Here is a 20147-nt window from a genome sequence, read left to right as displayed (position 1 = left end):
ATGACTAGAGAAAGCTCTGCAACACTTTAAACACCAAGTGCAGGCAAAAGTTCTGTCCTTTCCAGATTCCACAGTGTCAGTAAAGAAAAAGACCGAGAACATTTCTTCCGTGGAGGAACCAGAAGATGATTTGAGTGGGACCCAGTTTGTGTGTGAGACTGTCATCCGATCCCTTACGTTGGATGCCGCCCCGGATCACAAACCACCTTGCAGACAGAAGTCCCCGCAGAGTGAGTGTCCCTAGAATTCCCAGACCCCACCCCACCCCACCCCCCCATTGGAGTGACGCCTGACTTGTGGTTGCCAGACCTGAGCAGGTAGAAGTGCTCGTCTTTACTGAGAGTGGAGACAGGGGAATCTTTGTTAGAGTTTGGGTCATGGTTGTTCATTTAGACGCTACATGTGCATCAGGAGCAAAGCAGCTTCCGTAATTCATTTCTGCACTTTCCCAGGGGCAGAATTACAGCTGCACGCCACAGAGGAACAGCAGCCAACTGTGCTGCCTGGGTTCTGCAGTAAGGAGTCTTCTTGTAAGTGGACGGAGCCCCTCAGCAGAGAACCCTCCCCTGCCCTCCCACCCCCACCCCCAGCAGCTGAGTTGTCTCATTTCTCCAAGGGCAGCAGTCAGGAAATAGTGGGCAGAAGCAGGAGCACCAAGCTGAAGTTTCTCAGAGTTAAATTCTGCTGTAATAAATTTCTTTGTGGTAGAATTTCTAGAGGTCAGATAGGCAGAACCCATTTCATGTATTTCAGATACTATCCAAACACTCAAATTTTAAACCTATGTATTTAAAAAACATATATGTATTTCCACACACACACTTGAGTACAAATGGCTAACAAAAAAAGTTTAAACAAAGTCTAGAAGGACTTATACCAAAATGTTCACAGTAGTTGTCTCAGTAAAATTATCGGTAGTTTGTTGTTTGTTTTTTTTTTTTCTTAACTCATCCATGTTTTGCCAGTTTTCTGTCATGACTACTTGTTACTTTGCAAAGAAGAGGAGGGAAGGAGTCAAAAGTAGTCATACAGTCCTGTGGTACTTAGCACCAGATGTTTTCTCTTCTCATAGCACTGTTAGCTAGTTTAGCAGTTTCGATTTGAAACCATCCCAGTATGTTAGGGGCTTCCCTGATAGCTCAGTTGGTAAAGAATCCGCCTGCAATGCAGGAGACCCCGGTTCGGTTCCTGGGTTGGGAAGCTCCACTGGAGAAGGGATAGACTACCCACTCCAGTATGCTTGGTCTTCCCTTGTGGCTCAGCTGGTAAAGAATCCACTTGCAATGTGGGAGACCTGGATTCAGTCCCTGGATTGGGAAGATCCCCTGGAATAAGGGAAAGGCCACCCACTGCAGTATTCTGGCCTGGAGAATTCCATGAATTGTATAGTCTTTGAGGTGGCTCTGACAGTTACGTTAACTGTCACCGAAAGGGGAAAAGAAAAGGGGCCTCCTTGTTTTAAGGTTCATGGTGTTACTCAGAAGCTTCTGCTGACCTTGTTGTTATGAACTTTGGTTCTTTGCAGCTTCAGACTTTGAATATGGCCCTCTGGTTTGTCCCTCTCTTCTGGCTTTCATAATTATAGCTCATGAACCACAAGGCTTGGTATAGGGTAGAGTAAGCACGAGGGACTGTTCTTAGCTTGTACCTTAAAATTGGATGCTTTCACCCTTTAGTGAAATTTGCCTCACCTGAAGAGGGACCACTTACAGACGAGAGGGAGGAGATTGTCCAAATTGCTGAAGAAGAGGCTGCTGTGGAGGAAGAGGATGAGCTCAAAGATGAAGTTCGGAGTCAGTCCTCTGCTTCTTCAGAGGACTATATCATCATCCTGCCTGAGTGCTTTGACACCAGCCGCCCCCTGGGGGACTCCATGTACAGCTCTGCACTCTCACAGCAAGGCCTGGAGCGAGGGGCTGAAGGCGAGCCTGGGATTGAGGCTGGGCAGGAACCAGTCGAAGCTGGGGAGAGACCCCCTGGAGGGGAGAACCAGCCACAGGGGCACAGCATCAATGACATCCTTATGACCTCACAGACTCTGGACACAGTGCCCCTAACCCCAGAGGTGGTGGGGCCTCCGCCACAGCTGCCCAGGTACCATCTGTACCCCACTCTGCTGGGCTGTCCTCCAGAGGTGGAATAAAGAGAGGACTCAACCTGATCTCAAAACCTGTTTCTCTGTCAGCAGGGGAAATGGCGATTTCCCATAGTAAAGTCTGATGAAGAAAGTTGTACTTCCCAGTATTTGTGGATCCTGTATTTAAAGAAACACTTGCTTTAGTTAACCTTAATTAGCTGAGTAATAAGCAGGGGAGTGACCAGACTGCAGCCAGTCTTCTAGCTTGGCTGTGGCTGAAGAGGAAAACAGAAGAGTGAACCCTTCCCCCCTGATCCCTAGATGCAGACATGTGCTCTGGCTCAGCAGTGTGAAGCCTCTGTAGAGAATCTCGCCCTGCTGTGCCCGTTTGCTCTTTCTCCACTGTTATCAGAGGTGCCTTCTCAACTCACTGTCATTGTTGTGTCTTTCTGAAAGGAGTCCTCCCTGTGCACAGCATCATGGCTCTCCAGGAGTGGATTTACCAGTTACCGCACCAGAAATTTCTTCAGTCCCTGGTCAGATCAGAGGAGGTAAGGACCAACCTGAGCTTTCTCTCTGTGCTCTTTTCTCATGGAAACCAGGCATAAGCAGGCACTCTGTGGTTCTTGGCAGTTTTGCAAAACTTGCCCTTTGACTTTTTCTGTGTTCCTCCCTCCTACTCTTTTTGTTCTGTCTTCTAGCTTAATATTTATTAGATGAGACCCCATAGAAGCTGGCTTTGTGCTGTAGTAGAAAGAACACAGGTTTTGGAACCAGCCCGGTCTAGGTTCAGCCCCAACTCTACCTCTCCTCACTGTGTAACCTTGAAGTGGTTCAGCAGGTTGATAATACCTGAACGTCTGTTTGCTCATCTACAAAATATAGAGAATAGCACTTTGGAGTTGTGAGTAGACCCTCAAAGTGGCTTCCCTCTCTTCCTCAAAAAACAAAGCCTGGACTTCCCTGGCGGCCCAGTGATTTAAGACTCTGTATCCAATGCAGGGGGCACAGGTTGAATTTCTGATCAAGGAACTAAGAGCCCACATGGCATGTGGTGCGGCCAATAAATTAAAGGCTTGAAATGTTGTGATCAGATTGTTACCTGCCTCAGAAATAGCCCTGCTGGGAGTTAGGAAATCCCAGACATTTCTAGATGCTGCATCTAACCAACAGCTCTTTTGCTTTTAGAGCTCAGAGGTTCATCAGGACTTGTAAACAGCAGACCGAAGAGCTATGACCACTCAAGGTAACTGGACCTTGCCTGTGCAGCCTCTTCTTCAGAAGCAGGTGGATGTCCCAGTGTTACCCCTGCTTACACAAGCCTCTCAGAGCACATGCCCCCTCCTGAGAGTGACGGAGGAGAGCCATCTTCTTGTTCTTATTTCTCCTAAAGCTCGTGAGCAACCCTGAGCAGAGGGCTAACACTGATGTTTAAGAGGGTTCCCAGTCCAGACCAGGAAGAAGTGCCCTTGGGTTCAGGTCCTGCTTAGTAACAGAGGAGGGCAGGAAGGTCCAGCCCCTTGTGCATCTCGTAACTTGTTCTTAGACAAACCTGCCTCTCTGCTCCTAGTCGTCTCAAGGCAGTGTTAAGTTGGGCCCCTCCCCGTATACAGTGTTCAGAAAGTCACATTTCCTTTGGAAGGTGTTTCCTCTGAGATGGTAACTGAGCAGACACATTGCCAGTACCTCACTGTGCCCTTGACCACATTAGTTTTCCACTGGGGCTGAAAGCTGGCATGCTAACCAGAGTGACGTGTTTTCTGCAGTGCCCATATCTTATAGCAGTAAGAACTGAGCCCTACATTGGACCTAGATTTGTAACTATAAAACTGATAGGAAAACAGTCACACACTCATTTTACATTTGATTTTTTTTTCTCCAGGACATCTCATTTACTTTCCCAGATGAGAGCCCAGGTTATCTTGTAGGAAGATAATAGTGTTTCTTAGGGAGATAATTTGGCTTTCCTCCTCAGGCACCACCACCACCACCACGGGAACAGCATTGCTGGGGGACTGATGAAGGGGGCTTTGTCCGTTGCTGCCTCTGCATACAAGGCCTTGTTTGCTGGACCACCAGTCACCGCACAGGTCAGTGTATGTTTTATTTTCCTGAACCAAATCCAGGTCACTAGTGAAAACAATGATACCTGCCTGGGCTGGAGAGAGTCACATGTCATCATAGAAAGCGTTAGCTTTAAGTTTAGTCTTCTTTTAATTGGAGGATAATTGCTTTACAGTGTGTGTTGGATTCTGCTGTATAGCTACCGAGAATCAGCCATGAGTACATGTATGTCCCCTCTCCTGAACCTCCCTCCCATTCCCCACCCCATCCTATCCCTCTGGGTTGTCACACCAGGTTGAACTCCCTGTGCTATACAGGAACTTCCCACTAGCTATGTATGTCTCTTACATTTGATAACGTATATGTTTCAATGCTGCTCTCTCAATTTGTCTCACCCTCTCCTTCCACAAGTCTGTTCTCTATGTCTTCCTCTCTATTCCCGCCCTACAAATAGGTTCATCAGTACCATCTTTCTAAATTCTACATATATGTGTTAATATATGATATTTGTTTTCCTCTTTCTGACTTACTTCACTCTGGATAACAGGCTCTAGTTTCATCCATCTCTATAGAACTGCCTCAAATTCGTTCCTTTTTTTATCATTGAGTAATTCCATTGGTTATATGTATCACAAAACTTAGTGTTTGATTAACACACAAAGACATGGCCACTTTCCACTTATATGACTTTGGCTAAGTCAAGGGAGGAAAGAAAAAAGACCCAATGTTTGTTGCAGACCTAGTATGTGTGTGGAGCTCTCCCAGGTGCTAGTGCTATAAGAGAAATCAGACACCAGTTCCTGCCCAAAGTGGGGAAACAAGAAGTAAACAGACATTTGTCCATGAAACTTTTGAAAATTGCAAAGCACTATAGAATTTAAGGAATCTTTCATCTAATTAAAAAAAAAGACACACACATTTACTATGCAGTGTAAGGTACTATACCAGTTTTCTTAGACCGGTGGAACATCTCAGTCTGATATTGGCCCTACAGTGCAGCGCAGGAAGGCTTCCTGTTAGATGATGCCTAAAGTCATCCTAAAAGTGTTTGCTGAGAGTCAGAGTCAGAAAGGGTAGACAGAGAGTAGCCAGTAAAGAGATCTAGAAATGTGAACCTGGAAGGTAAATTTGTTCTAAGAAGAGAAAAGACCAGTGATGTAGGTGGGATGCTGTGTTAAGTGATTTGGATTTTATTTTAGGTCCCGTGGGCAGCCTCTGAAGGATTTTAGGGAAGTAATTAACATGATCAGATTTGTTCTTTGTAAGATCACTCCACTCCATAGTGCAGAGGCTGAGGGAGCCTTAAGAAATCCAGCTGAGAATCCACGTATAAGAAAAAAAGAAGGGTAGAAGAGAAATAGAAATGGCAGAACTTGGAGGCCATAAGGCTAGAAGAAGTCAAGGATAAAAGTTTCTGGTTTAGGTAGTCAGTGTACCATTCATTAAGAAAGGATATATAAAAAGGGTATATTTGGGCAGAAGGAAAAGAAAATCAGGGTGAATTGGGGTGGTGTTGAATTTGAGACACACCCAGGTCAAGTTATCCAGAGTATAGTTGGATTTATACATTTGAATTACAGAGAGAAGTTTGGCCTGGAAATTAAGTCATTTATGTACAAGATAGAACAGGAGCCACAGATTAGATAAAATTTTCCAGGAAGAATGGATAAAGGAAGGAGCAGCCTCTGATGGAAAGAAGGAGGGCTCTGCATAGAAGACAGAACTAGGAGGAGGAGGAGGAAGGGAAGGGAGTTTTAATGAGGAGGGCATGGCCAGCAGTGTCAGGTGCTGCAGAGGAGTGTGAAGGAGCAGAGAGGACTTTAAGAGTACAACTGTGCCTCACTTTCAAATAGCTGGACTATACAAAGGGAAAAGAAGAGTGAAAGCTGGGACATGTAAGGCAGAGGGAGACATTTTTAAAGGTGAGCCAGTAGGAAAGGAGGTTAACAATCAAAATAAGAGATCAATTAGTAGAAAAATATTTCTGAGGTGATGAGAGGTAATGAGATACAAAGTAAAGTTCATACAGAAGGATTAACCTGGAAAGGAGGATGGATAACTTACTCTGAAATAGAAGGGAACCGTAGAAGAGAGAAATACCAGAGACAGTGCTCAGTACAATGACATCCTTTCTTACCTTAATCCATTCAGTTCAGTTCAGTCATTCAGTCGTGTCCGGAGCTTTGTGATCCCATGGACTGCAGCACGCCAGGCCTCTCTGTCCATCACCAACTCCCGGAGTTTACTCAGACTCCTGTCCATTGAGTCGGTGATGCCATCCAACCATCTCATCCTCTGCCGTCCCCTTCTCCTCTCGCCTTCAATCTTTCCCAGAATCAGGGTCCGTTCAAATGAGTCAGTTCTTTGCATCAGGTGGCCAGAGTATTGGAGTTTCAGCTTCAGTATCAGTCTTTCCAATGAACACTAAGGACTAATTTCCTTTAGGATGGACTGGTTGGATCTCCTTGCAGTCCAAGGGACTCTGAAGAGTCTTCTCCAACACCACAGTTCAAAAACATCAATTCTTCAGCACTCAACTTTCTTTATAGTCCAACTCTCACATCCATACATGACTACTAGAAAAACCGTAGCCTTGACTAGACGGACCTTTGTTGGCAAAGTAATGTCTCTGCTTTTTAATATGCTGTCTAGGTTGGTCATAACTCCTTCCAAGGAGTAAGCGGCTTTTAATTTCATAGCTGCAGTCACCATCTGCAGTGATTTTGGAGCCCAAAAAAATAAAGTCTCTCACAGTTTCCACTGCTTGCCCATCTATTTGCCATAAAGTGATGGGACTGGATGCTATGATCTTAGTTTTCTGAATGTTGAGCTTTAATCCACTCAACCACCCTGCAAAATACTAGCTAACCTGTGTCTCCATTTTTTTTTTTAATAAGAAAATTGGTACTCAACACAGCTGTTAAGTAAATGATAACAGGGTGTTCCAAGTGTTCAGAGGATTTAGGAAGGTTATGAGTTCACCACAGGGCTTGGCCCAAAGAGGAAAGTAAAAGTAAAAGATTAAGTAAATTAGCAATAAAAAATTGCTATTCTTTATTTAAAAAAAAAAAAAAGCCAAGAAGGTTGCCCAGGATGTCATTTCCTGAGCAGTTCCTGGTCTGGCTCCTCTGCGTATCTGAGTAAATTTCCCAGACTTTTTTCCAGTAACAGCTCTTCTTCTCCTTGGCCCATCATCATGATCACCTTTATCTTCACAGGGTTTCCAGAGTGTGTTTGCATCTCTTCATCTAGTTCTAAAGACAGTTCATTTGTTACCTTGTTTGGGATACAAACATACCTCATCCAAAACAGAGTTTTCCCAGTCCTTCTTATCCCCTCAGAAGACCCATTGGTGTTGGGTGGACAGGAGTGCCATAGTCTTGCACCTAATTAACTAATGTTTTGAATAAATCTGGAAAGATTAGAATTACTCAACAAAATAATACAGATTTTTATAGAAACTGTTTTTCTGCTTTTCTTGACTCTACACAGCCAATAGTTTCTGAAGATCAGACAGCAGCCCTGATGGCCCATCTCTTTGAAATGGGATTCTGTGACAGGCAGTTGAACCTAAGGTTGCTGAAGAAACACAATTACAACATCCTGCAAGTGGTGACAGAACTCCTTCAGGTCAACAACAACGATTGGTATAGCCACCGCTACTGAGGAGTGACCTCGTATTAAATAACTTTGCCTGCTGCTCAGAGATGATCTTTATTCTGTTGGAGCATGGGGTAGAGACCTTTGCTTATTTTTTAATCTGATGAATCTATAATAGAGCCCATCATTGAATTATCAAGACAGTACCTGCATTGCAGTATTTTTTGGAGCAAATCAAAAACCAGAACTTAAATTTTCCCCGTAGACATTAGGTGAATTGTAGGAAGAGCATTTTTCAGTTGATTTGGATAAAGCTCCTTTCTCTGTTTTAGTGCACTGAAGAGTATAACTTAAACTTCCTATAGAACCATTTTTCTTTCTGCTTGTATTGAAGTTGAGTATTTTTCTTTGCTTAACGTGGATGTTTTTATGAGGATATCTGTTGTCAGTTTTTAAAAGGAATTAACCTTGGAAGTTGTTTTCCAGAATTATTCTCATAATTTCTCTTAACCTATCCCAAGCTTAAATAGCTATGTGGTATTAAAATGACACCTAAAATGTGATAGGAATTTTGTTACTCTTCCCTTTTCAAGTAGAAAGTCATTTCTCTGCAAGTCTCGGTAATCAGCACTGTTGTTTAAGACCCCACTGATGCATTGAAGTATATCCACCTTCCACGTCTCTGCACTTCTGAGTAAGGAGCGGGGAGTGTGCTAAATAACCCACCAGCACCTGTTGAACAGTGTCTATTGTAGCAATTTTGCATACATTTGTATTTTATTTAAGGGAAAAAGTTTAGGTAGTGTGAAATATTTTGCTAATCCTATAAAGAAGAAAAAAAACTCTTCTATTAAAGGAAAAAGTAAATTTAACAGTTACCTTTTTTCTTTATGTCGGGGGCAGGTCTTATTTACAGTAGAGTGGGCAAGGGCTGTATAGAAACATGAGAAAACTGAACTTTATTATGTGAGTATCAGTAAAATTCAGGAGCGGGCAGATGAGCGGGTGTGAGGTTTTGAAATGGGATTCAGGAAGTCCTGAATGTCTCTTGAATGTTTGAAATCTGTTCAAGAGAACTTAGAACAAGAAAAAGAGGCTGATATTTTACAAAACTTGGATGGGGAGCAAACTCACAGAAAAAAGTTTTGGTTAATTTAACCCCAGGGTAAGTGAGTGGGAAAGAGCTTGCTTACAAAGGTCCAAAGTCCTCACTCTGTTTATAGAAGGGAGTCTTGGGTACAGCTGGTAAAGAGGTAACAAAAAACACTAAAGATTTTAGTCATAAAAATTGATTGCAGAAAAGAAATCTGACACCCCCCCCCCCAGCCCGAAGGGGGAAGGATAATAAAATAGTATTATATAACCTGGTTGGTATTACAGTGAATGATGATTTAATCATTAGCCATAATGATGTTTATTTACAGTATAACTCTTCAATGCTGTTAAATAGGCCAGGATTCAGACTGCAAGCCAACCAGGCTGTTCGTTATTTAAAACGTTTTTATGGGGCCGTCTGGGTAGAGGCTGAGCAGCCGGTTGTGTGTAATTAATTGGGTTGATTTGGGAGGGGATCTGTCTTGACCACCTGAGTCGTATTGTAAGGGTCCAGTCGTCTGTCCCATTGTACTTGTATGTAACCGCCTAAAGAATGGTGAAATAAACTTTGAAACTCTTACCTGCCCTGGCTGGTACCTTCGTCCAGTACCTCGCATGGCCCTTGAAGAGCTGAGAAACGTTCTGGCCGCTGTGTTGAGAGAGGCGGGCCCTGGGAGGGAGGAGGCGGGCCTTAGGGGAGAGGAGGCGGGCCCTGGGAGGGAGGGAGGGGGCGGGTTCGGAGGAGCCGAGGCGGAGCTTCCCAAAGCTTTGAATCAAAGCTTGGGGCGAGACCCCGGCTCCCGCAGTTTCGGTTCTACTTTGCAGGCGTTTCTGTCGCCGCGGTCGCCCGAGGGTAAGGCGCTTTGAGAAATTCCTTTACTTTTCCTCTGGGAGGCAAGGGTCCAGGCTCCTCCTGTGCCGCCTCCTAGCGCAACACGCAGGTACCGAACTCTACTAACGGCCTCTCGGGGTGTCTGATGGGACTTAAAATCATCTTTCGATGAAATCTTAGCCTCTCAGTCCACGCCCAGCTTCAGAGTAGGGCGTGAAGCAGCTGGGGCTATGGGTAGGCCACAGTCGCGGCTCCCCACCTGCCCCGCCTTCCCCACCCCCCCAGGAGTCTGGAGCCACCCTTCCCTAAAGGCTCTCGTCCCAAAAGACGTACTCCAAAAATCTCCAAAAGCCCTCGCAGCTGAGAGGAGCCCGGGATCTCAGACCTAAGCCAGGTGAGGCTACCTTTATTTTAGCCCAGAAGGTCAGAGTTCAGCTCACCATGCCCACTCATTTAACTCCACTCTTTAGGGGAGAATCTAGATTTTTAGCCTCGGTTCTTCCTCGTAAAGGACTGACCCAGACGTTGCCCCTCCCCCAGACATTCTTTCCCATCCCACCTCAGAAAGCAACATAGAAAAAGTTTATGCTCCCATCCACGACCTTTTTAGGGGTTTTTTAACCCACATCTGTGACCAGTCTAGCTTCATTTTTCTTTCTTGTTCCAAAGAATCCCTACCTTCCTATTACACCAGTACCTGCCCAAGTTCAGGAATGGAAGCTGGGAGACCCAGGCTGGGAGACCTCAGACATTTCTGCCCCGGGGTGCTGGAGAGACTTCTTCAGAATCATTTTGTCTCAGAGGATGAAGGGGCTCTCCTGGCTGCTGCCCTCAAGCCAACCCTATCTAACTTCCTTCCTTGGTAATCAGTGACAGCTCAGCAACTTTTCCAGAACAAAATAAGTGCTCTGCTTTCACTTATGAAAGTCCCTTAAAGTGAAATAACCTCTGCTTTGCTTTTCCCTGTCGGGAATTGAGCTGTCCTACAATAAATAGAGGAGTTAAAATGCAGGGATTCGCGATTTAAGAGCCACGGGTAACGGCTTGAATTTCCGTACCTTCACTTCCTTAGGCTTGAGCTTGCTGAAATTGTGATGGGGCCCCTTGCCAATCTCGAAAATCTAAAACCAGAGTGACACCCAACATCCACTCTAACTGAATTTTGTTCTTTTTTCATCAGTGAAAAATATCCCTGAACAATGGGTGAGACGTTCTCCCAGCTGGCCTCTCAGGAGGATGAGAACAAATTGATCCTGCCCCCCGACCCAGCCTTTGGCAGCAAGGCTGCCAGCTACTCCAGCACCGGCAACAGCAAGCCTTTCTGTTCCTGTGTGCCTTGTGAAAGGGCTGCTGGGGCTGGCTTTGTAACTTGTCCCACCTGCCAGGGCAGTGGGGAGATTCCTCGAGGTGAGTAACCGCAGGCTCTGGAAGTAGCCTGGGATCCAGGAAAGACTCTTAACAGCCCGCTGACCAGCACCAGGCCCCTCTGAGTCTCCCTGGATGGTGTTAGGTCATCGGGCTCCTAGTCCCCCAGTTTCAGGCTGATCCAGGGAGATTCTAACCCTCCCTGTGCTCTCTGCAGAGACCTCCCTCCTGCCCTGGTTGTACCACCCAACCCCAGGGGATTTCCAGCCTCTCTGCTTCCTTAGCAACCCTGCCGTAGGATTCAGGAAGTTACCAGTTTCTCCAAAGAAACTGGGCTTTTCTGACTTGTGACTTGCAGAAATTCTTCACCCGTGTCAATGAAAATCTCACCTCCATTCGAGAAATGGCAAAACTAAGCTGCCAACAGCCAGTGTCCCCAGTCCTGCCCCGGGTCAGAGATAGTGTGCTTCTGAGACTGCTCTGGGATGGAGGGGTGCTTCTCGCAGGCTGATACAGGAAACCTGTTGTGAACACTTCGTGGCTCTCCTCACCCTCTTTCTCTCTACAGAGCTAGAGAAGCAGCTGGTGGCCCTTATCCCCTATGGGGACCAGAGGCTGAAGCCCAGGCACACGTAAGCCCCTCTTCCTATCCCAGTTCTGTAGGCATTGCCCGTGGAGGCAATTCCTCTTTGTCATCCCACCCAATGTGCCCTCCTCTACTAAATTTTCTCCATTGGTTCTCCTCCAAAAGCCTGAGCCTCACTGGGCTCAGACATATTAGCACCCTGTTTCCACAGATTTTCCTAGTTAAAGAATCTCAAGGCACAGCAGACCACCTGAGGTCAGTTAATATCCAAAGCATCACTGCTTCCAAGAAGCATGGCTCCCTTTTGAAGACAGAGAGGACCTCTTGACTCTGCAAGTCCTTCCAGGATAGAGGGAGTTGCCATTGGTTTAGTTGCCATTGGTTTGGGGAAGTGATTTTTCCTAAGAACTTCCTTTGCTATGGCAGTTCAGACCTGCTTGTTCTCTTCCCCGTAGAGGAAAGCCAGCTACTCCCTGACCTGGGACCCTTCAGAACCTCGAAGGCAGCCTTGAGTTTCTCTGTGGGGGCCTGTGACTCTGTCTGTCATCTGGGTCATTTGACATGAATCCCTGCAGCTCCTCTTCCAAGGGTCCTCAGCTTCCATCTGGGAGCCACCACCCAGACCTCCCCCACCACTGCATCAGAGTCCAAATCTGACAGTGCCCCTTAGAAGGTGCAGTCTCTTTAATGCATATTATAATTTTGAATTAGATGGACAGATGATGTCTGGTTCTGAATATGAGTATTAAAATTCAGAACTCTCAAAATTCATGTGGACTTCTTCCAGTGATAGCTGGCCAATAGCTGGCATTGGTTTAGCCTTTGACTACGCACCAGGACCAGGGATTGGTGACTTTTCCTGCGTTAGCCCATAACAGATTGTATGAGGTAGGTAGGTACAATGAATTATCTCCCATTTTATAGACAAGGAAACTGAGGCTTAGGGCTTAAATGGGTTGTTCAGAGTTACTGGGCCAGTGGGTACAGAGAGCTGGGGATGGACACCAAGCTGCTGGCTTCTCAGTCCTGTGCTTCTCCCCACTCTGGGCCGCCCCTGACTGTAGGCTGGTCCTCCACACCTGAGGAGCTAAGTGTCCAGTTGTGAGGGGAACTCAGAGGAGAGCCTTGTGTACAGAGAAGAGTATCTGAACACCCCTGGCCAGGTTGCTTCTGTGTCCAGACTTCTCCACTTTCCTACCCGGGTCCTGCTTTCCCACAGGAAACTCTCCGTGTTCCTGGCAGTGTCCATCTGTCTGGTGACCTCATCCCTCATCGTCTTTTTCCTGTTTCCCCGGACAATCGCCGTGCAGCCTGTGGGCCTCAACTCCTCCACGGTGGCCATTGATGAGGCCAATGTCTACCTCAACATAACGGTGGGTGGGTGCCTGTGCCCCTGGGCTCCGACCCCACCTTCCAGGTGGCACTCCTCTGAAGCCCTTGTCCTGTGTTCTGACCTTGGACATGGGTAGCCAGGGATCTTACGGCACTCAGAGGATGTCAGAAGCCTGGGAAGAAGCTCCTAACAGATTGTGTAGGATTGGAACTGTGAGAGGTTAGAATTGAGGCCAGAGCAGTATTAGGGAGTGGTATGCCTGAGACTTTCCGGGTGGGCAGGGGAACAGAAAGAGCCTTGCAAGGTGAGACTGCTTTTTGAGACAGCTTAATGTCCCAGTATTCTTGCCTGGAGAACTCCATGGATGGAGGAGCCTGGCAGGCTACAGTCCATGGGTCACAAAGAGTCGGACAAGACTGAGCGACTAATGCTTTCACTTTTATGGTCTTAGTTAACAGTGACCCTGTGTCATTAAAAGCCCCTTCAAGAGGCTCCTGGCACTGGTGCCCTAGCAGCTGAAGCTCTCACTTGGGGATGGGGCTCAATCAGGCTGGGGGTTTTTGAAACTGTTTGACTTCTTCTTGCCAAGGATGGTTACTCTCACCCCTCCCTTTCCCTGTCTTCCTCCCCAGAGTATCTTGAATATCTCCAATAACAATTACTGCCCTATCACTGTGACCCAGCTGACCATCGAGGTTCTGCACCTGTCCCTCGTGGTGGGACAGGTCTCCCACAGCCTCCTTCTCCACATCGGCTCTTTAGCCACTGAACAGGTGACTCCCTCTCGCTGGCCAGCCCCACACCACACAAGTGTGTGGACACAGGTGGTGGGGGGAAGGGGGCGGCTGCAGTTGGGGCTAACCCTATGACCATTTGGTTGACAGATATTTTATATAGTGGCCAACAAGATATGGGATGAAAACACATAGTGAGTAGCCCTTGATCTCTTTTCCCTCACCTCCATCCTGGTTGGAAACCCAGTTTGAACCCCCACCAGATTTCTTGATTGCTTAGCAACCCTGCAGCCAGCATTCAGCCTGCACGCTTATAGCCAAGACTGCAGTGTGCAAGTGTTCAGGGCCCCCACATCTGCCTGTTTGGAGTGGGATTGAAAAGAAAACCAGGCTAGAATTGGGTTAATCCTTACAATATGTGACTTCCCTTGTAGCTCAGTTGGTAAAGAATCTGCCTGCAATGCAGGAAACCTGGGTTCGATCCCTGGGTTGGGAAGATTCCCTGGAGAAGGGAAAGGCTACCCACTCCAGTATTCTGGCCTGGAGAATTCCATGAACTGTATAAACCCATGGGGTCTCAGAGATGGACACGACTGAGTGACTTTCACTTTCACTTTTATAATATATGACTTTGGGCTCTTTAGCCTGACTCGCTGTTTTCTACTAAGGGAATGGCCAGCACATGCCTGGGTCAAGCCAGTGGGGGTTGGGGGAGTGATGTGCTCACCTTAGGCAGAGGGAGCGGGAAGGGGTGGGAGTGGCCTGGGTCCTTGCCCTCCCCATGGAAAGGAGGCCAGGGGCCTGGGACTGCAGGCCTCCTCTGAACTGACAGGCTGCTCAGTGTGAAACGTGGTCCCATGTTCTTCCTCTCTATCTTTCTCAGCAAAATCTGTACCTGGCTGGAAATCAAAGTCCACCACGTGCTTTTGCACATCCAGTAAGTAGGATTTTTAAGCCCTGGTATCCCCTCTCTCACTTCTTTTTTTTTTTTTTTTAATAGTTACTTATTTTGGCTTTTCTGGGTCTTAGGTTAAGCATGTGGGATCTTTAGTTGTGACATGTGGACTCTAGTTCCGTGAGCAGGGATTGAACCTGGGTCCCCTACATGGGAAGCTCAGAATCGTAGCCACTGGACCACCAAGGGAGCCCCCTCTCTCCCACCTCTGACTCCAGCTCCCCCTAGTGGGAAGGAAGTCATCCAAGCTGACTCCATGAATCTGTTGGCTCTTGATAGTGGCAGGTCCAGCCCTTCCTCTAGGGTCCACCTTGCTTCTGAGCTGTTGATGTGACACCCATGGAGCTGCCCGGGACCCGGGTGGGGCAGCTGTCCCAGGAGCCATGACAGAATAGGAAGCCAGCCCTCCCCAGAGAACAGAGCAGGGCCAGGGCTTTCCTCTTCCTCCCAGACAAAGCCTCCTTTTCCTCTCCAGGGGCACCCTGACCTATTCCTACCTGAGCCGTTCCGAGCAGCTGGTCTTCCAGAGCTATGAATATGTGGACTGCCGGGGAAACACGTCTGTGCCCCACTTGCTGGTCTCTCACCCACCGTGACCTGTCTGCTGTCCTCAAGCTCCCGTCGCCTGCCGGCCTGGTCTGTACCTCCCACAACTCCGTGGTGCCCAGTAGGACCATAGTGACTTTGCCAAAGGAAAAACCCTGCTTTATCAGACCCTCCCCACCCCATGCACCCGCAGCAGAGGAAGCTTCCTGTGGAAGTTAACGTCATATACACTCACACACCCCTACATACTCTCTCTCTCACACATAGACCCATACACACAGTGTCTCTCTCTCTCACACATACACACACAAATACACACACCCACTCTCTGATTTCCACAGTATCAGAAGCCTGATTCTTCTAGAGGCCAGCACCAGAGGCCTCTGGTTATGTCTTGAGGAAAGTCTGACCCAAAGTTTCCTCAGAGCTGCCTCAGAGGCATGGAGCAGCACCCACCTTCCTGTGCTGAGCACCGTGGTTGCCTGGTTCCTCCAGGGAAGGCCTTCTTCCTGCCTGAATGCAGAGAAAACTTTCATTTTATCTGGTTTGACTCCACGGATCCTTTTCCAGTTCTCCGCCCAGTGATGGGAATGACTTAGGGATCAGCCTGTGCTGTCTGTCCTCAGGGCCTTTCGCTTTGGTCACGTGACAGGTGGTTGGTGACGGCCTGCTTCTCTCCTGGTAACTTGTTGCCCACCTTTTGACCAAGGCCCTTTGGCTCTGCCTCCTTCCTGGTTATAGATGGTCTGGGTCCCCAGGAACACAGAGCTGTTCTGCAGCTAAAGCTTCTCTTCTCCATAAGACACTTTTATTAATATTATTCTCTGCACCAGAGTCATGTTAAAAGGTATTTATTGAAGGAGGTCACAACCCTGAGCCCATGTGCGTGGACACAGGTCAGATGGTACCAGTGTCACCTTTACCGTGGTTCCTATCACTCAGACAGGCAGAGAGATGAGCTTGGAGGGTGGGGAAAGCTGAATGTGAAGTAGGAAGGATGGAGAAAGGGAAGTGGGGACAGAACCTGATGACTAGCTGACCAGGGGACAAGAGGAAGGGAGGAGTTCACGCCGTCTGCACGCTTTCATGCCTGAGTAACTGGGGTCAAAGTGGTGCTGGCAACAGCGTGAAAATCCATGAAGTCCAGGCTGGAGCTTCTGCTGTGTGGAGTTCGGAAAAAGTAAAGGATTTATATTGTATTCACTAAACTGTACTTAACAGTGTTTAAAAAAGAAAAATAAAGGTGTCCTATAATTGGGAAGGGAGCTGCTGGTGGACACTCCCCGTCTCACAGCCTATTTCTTAATGTCCAGGTGGGCATCAAGGTTTCTTCCCCAGTCCCTGAGCCCCTCGGAAACATGCCCTGCTTCTCTGGCTTCTCTCCCTTTCTCTCATTATGTATCTCTGAAGCCCCATCCAACTTTAATATTCTTGTTCTGTGTCCCCACCCTCCCCACACCTCCCCCAAGTGCTCCTCTCAAGAAACACTGCACTGAGAGGTTCCTTTGTGCATGCTAAGTCACTGCAGTCATGCTAAGTCACACAGTCATACACTGTGGACTGTAGCCTGCCAGGCTCCTCTGTCCATGGGATTCTCCAGGCAAAAATACCGGAATGTGTTAATTTCCCACCCAGAGGCCATGCTACATTGAAAGGACCCAGGCACCGTCCCCCCTTAACAGTCAAGAGTGGAAGAGGGGATGAGGCTAGGGGACCCTACCTGTCAGTTTCAGGAAGTGGGGAGGGGGATATCTGGGGGCTTCAGAGCCTCTTAGCTGTCTTTGCTACATGGAAAGGCTGAGACCCAGGGAGGAAGAAGCCTATGGATTTGGGGGGGGGGCCAGTCCCCCTCTTCCTAAGGTCAGGTGTCCTGTGCCTGAGACTACAGTCCCCCTTTCCTCTGAGTTCTTTATCTCCGTCCCTGCCTCTCATCATCAACAGCGGCATGCCCACAGTGGACCAGACTGATGCTGGACTTGGGGCAGGGGGTCCCTGTCTGCCACTTCTTCCTATCACTGCCCCAGGTCTGCTCTGGTGTGATACAACCCCTCCTCCCCCAGCTGTATCTCAGTAAGCATCCTCCAGGGAGCCAGGCTGATGGCTCCAATGAGAGTCATGAACCTGAGCTCCCGACAGACCTATCATTCCTAAATAAGGGCCAGTAGTGGAGCTGTAGACTTGGGCGCGAAGCCAAGTTCTCCCATAGGCTTTACCTGGAGAAGCAGGGACTTACCTTCCACTTCTTCCCACACTCCCTGCATCCTCTTCCTGCCCCTCCTCCTCATCCCAGTCTCTCAGAGCCTGACCAGTCTCTTCGATTCTTTCCAGGAAGAAATCACATTTTATTCCTGGCTCAGCTCCTCTGCCAGAGCGGATCGGGAGGCACTGGCTTTTGAAGTGGAGGTGTTGCTGGGTGTAAGAAGGTCGGGTTGCTTATCTGATTTTTTTGCTGATGGCCAGTGGGATCTTGGGGTCTATTTCTGAATCACCACTGCTGGATGTAATTCGTTGACTGAGAAGGAGGAGAGACAGGAGGCAAAACAGGTCAGCAGTTCCCAGGCCCACTGGTTTTGCTTACTGTATTAAGTAAGCCCTTTGAAGCCAAAGGAATCAAAGTGAAATGTAGTGAATGGCTCAGTCCTCATCTTAAAGGACTAGAATCGGGTTCTGCCATCCTTGGCACCTGTATCAGGAAGTAAAAAAAAAGTCTTTCCAAAGCTCATCCTGTTTTACGTAATTCCCAAGACTCAAGAGTCTTCATGGGTTTGATGGTCTACAGTTAGTGGACACTAAGCTAAGTGCTTCAGATGCCTTCCCTTTTAATCCAGTTCTCATGACAGCTCTATTGTGGAAGTGGTATCATTCTCCTTTAATGGATGGGCAGCTGAGACTCAGAGAGTGAGTCATGCTGCCAGAGAGTGGTGATCCTAGCTGAGAACCATACCTCTTACTTCAGGTCTTATCTCCCTCCTGCCTAGCGGACTCTATCCTAATCAGCCCCTAGATTTTGCTTCTTTGTACCTGTCCAGCCTTCCCAGCTAGACTGTCAGCTCCTTCACTTACACCTGGTGCTGAGCAGTGGGGCCTACTGAGACATTCTTATGGGCAAGGAATGGAGGAATGGGCCATCCAGAAATGACTGAACAGCTTCAATCCCCTCTCCCAACTTCTGCCAAGGAAGCCTTTCTGGACTCCCCCCACACTTACACGCAAGCACACTCAGACACACAGCCAGAAGCTATCTGGCTTTCACACTCTGAATCTGTCTCACCGTGAATCGTGAGTACTTGGTTTGCATATCTGGGCTACATTTCTTATAACCTGCTGAGGAAACAAAGCACAATTACTCATCTGGCAGTTTCTGAGAACGGAACACGACACACCTGGATTCTTTACCAGGCAGGCCATGGCCCCTATCTAAGGCAAGGTACAGACCCAGCCCACACTGAAAATTCTCTACCAGGAAGCCAGCCTGTGCTTCCCTGTTCCAGACCGCACAGGGCTCAGGGTATTGTTGCTAAGCCTACAACTCATCTCCCCGCCTCTGTTGGCTCCCTCCCCCGTCTGTCCCCCTCACCCTAGAGGAGGGACTGACAACTTCTGAGCCACCCTCTGTGGAAGTTGGCAGGTTTCTCTGCCACCCTAGCTTGGCACAGAGCCACTCAGAGACACTGACTCCCAAGTAAAGGAGATTCCCCCAAATATGGAATCTGGGCCCTCACCAGGGACTCCTTCCTCACTACCGCCTGCTGCTGGGCATCTTACCAGGACCATGGGGGTTGGTCACCTCTCCTTGGTATGTGTCCTTGTGGGGACCTGGCCTCTGGGAATCCTGGAGGAGGTACTGGGAGGTGCCCTGAGTAAGACGTTCTTGGGCGTTTTGCTGCTTTGGCTGTGGTGGCTGCTGGGGCACCAGCGGTGGCTGTGGCATAGATGGCAACTGTGATTGCGCCAGGGGTGGCTGCGACTCCTGCCGGGACTCCTGAGGTCGCTGGGTTTTCTTCTCACATTGACGTTCCTCTTCTTGGAGTTTCTTCAGTTCCTGGCAAGAAGCCCCCGACAAGTGGAATCCTCCTCCCACCCCACCCAGTCACCACCTTGCCAGAGACACTGCAGGAAGCGAGACAAGGGAATCCTGAGGCCGAGGTGACTGCAGGTTCTCTGTTCCCTGGAGTTGAAGGCTGAGCCTGGAGCCTGAGCCATCTTGCCTCACCCACCCACACCCTAAACTGTTTCTATAGCAACAGTGCCCCTGGCAGAGCCCCTGCCCAGTAAACACAGCCTCTGACCACCTACCTCCTAGCTTGAGAGCACTGTATGCTCTGAAGGCCATTTGCAGTGCCAGAGAGTAAAGAATAATCTCTTACAAATGCCTCGAAACAGCACTGTCCAGTAGAAATTTAATGGGTACCATATTCGGAGACGAATGCTTTCACTTTCATATATAATTTAAAATTTTCTATTAGCCACATAACCAAGGAAGAAGAAATAGGTGAAACTAAGCATAACAATGTATTTTATTCAACCCAATACATCCAAAACATAAAATCAATATGATAATATTGATAGTTGATAGTGTCTGTTTTTGTACTAAGTCTTCAAAACACAGAGGACATTTTATACTCAACAGCACATCTGAATTTAGACATTACATTTTTCAAAACATGTGTGGTTGCAGGGCTTCCCTGGTGGCTCAGTGGTAAAGAATCCGCCTGCCAATTCAGGTGACACCAGTTCGATCCCTGACCCGGGAAGATCCCACATGCCAAGGAGCACCTAAGCACAACTATTGAGGCTGTGCTCTGCAACAAGAGAAGCCACTGTAATGGGAAGCCTGTGCACCGAGACTGGAGAGCGGTCCCTGTTTTCCGAAACTAGAGGAAAGCCGGAGCAGCAAGGAAGACCCAGCACAACTTTAAATAAATTAATTAATAATAACAAAAATGTTTGATCAAGGTAT

General features: G+C 47.9%; 2 protein-coding genes across 9 annotated transcripts in view; both read left to right on the top strand.

Moving 5' to 3' along the window:
- NBR1 (NBR1 autophagy cargo receptor) overlaps positions 1–9416 on the top strand; it is a 28328-nt gene extending 18912 nt beyond the window's left edge. For 4 of the 5 annotated variants that reach the window (XM_065908763.1, XM_065908766.1, XM_065908765.1 and 1 more), the window contains 7 exons: positions 66–230; positions 453–530; positions 1677–2094; positions 2534–2628; positions 3266–3323; positions 4053–4167; positions 7634–9416. In XM_065908763.1, coding sequence (XP_065764835.1) covers positions 66–230; positions 453–530; positions 1677–2094; positions 2534–2628; positions 3266–3323; positions 4053–4167; positions 7634–7807 — 1103 coding nt within the window. In that variant the 3' untranslated portion in view covers positions 7808–9416. The remainder of the gene's footprint in view (positions 1–65; positions 231–452; positions 531–1676; positions 2095–2533; positions 2629–3265; positions 3324–4052; positions 4168–7633) is intronic. The other variant, XM_065908764.1, reaches the window with a different exon arrangement.
- Positions 9417–9599: 183 nt separating this feature from the next.
- On the top strand, positions 9600–16464 carry TMEM106A (transmembrane protein 106A). Of its 4 annotated transcripts, none has more exons than XM_065910638.1 (8): positions 9600–9689; positions 10849–11075; positions 11602–11665; positions 12839–12992; positions 13585–13725; positions 13837–13880; positions 14570–14623; positions 15117–16464. In XM_065910638.1, exons 2-8 carry the CDS (start codon positions 10868–10870, stop codon positions 15235–15237), a joined length of 786 nt encoding a protein of 261 aa, XP_065766710.1. In that variant the 5' UTR covers positions 9600–9689; positions 10849–10867; the 3' UTR covers positions 15238–16464. The 4 variants fall into 4 exon arrangements, with proteins under 4 accessions (XP_065766710.1, XP_065766714.1, XP_065766713.1 ...); XM_065910641.1 differs by lacking the exon at positions 9600–9689 and adding an exon at positions 9759–9777; XM_065910639.1 differs by lacking the exon at positions 9600–9689 and adding an exon at positions 9791–10062.
- Positions 16465–20147: the final 3683 nt, after the last annotated feature.

Source organism: Muntiacus reevesi, chromosome 18, assembly GCF_963930625.1.
Source record: "Muntiacus reevesi chromosome 18, mMunRee1.1, whole genome shotgun sequence".
Classification (NCBI taxonomy): Eukaryota; Metazoa; Chordata; class Mammalia; order Artiodactyla; family Cervidae; genus Muntiacus; species Muntiacus reevesi.
This window is presented reverse-complemented; position numbering and strand designations above follow the sequence as displayed.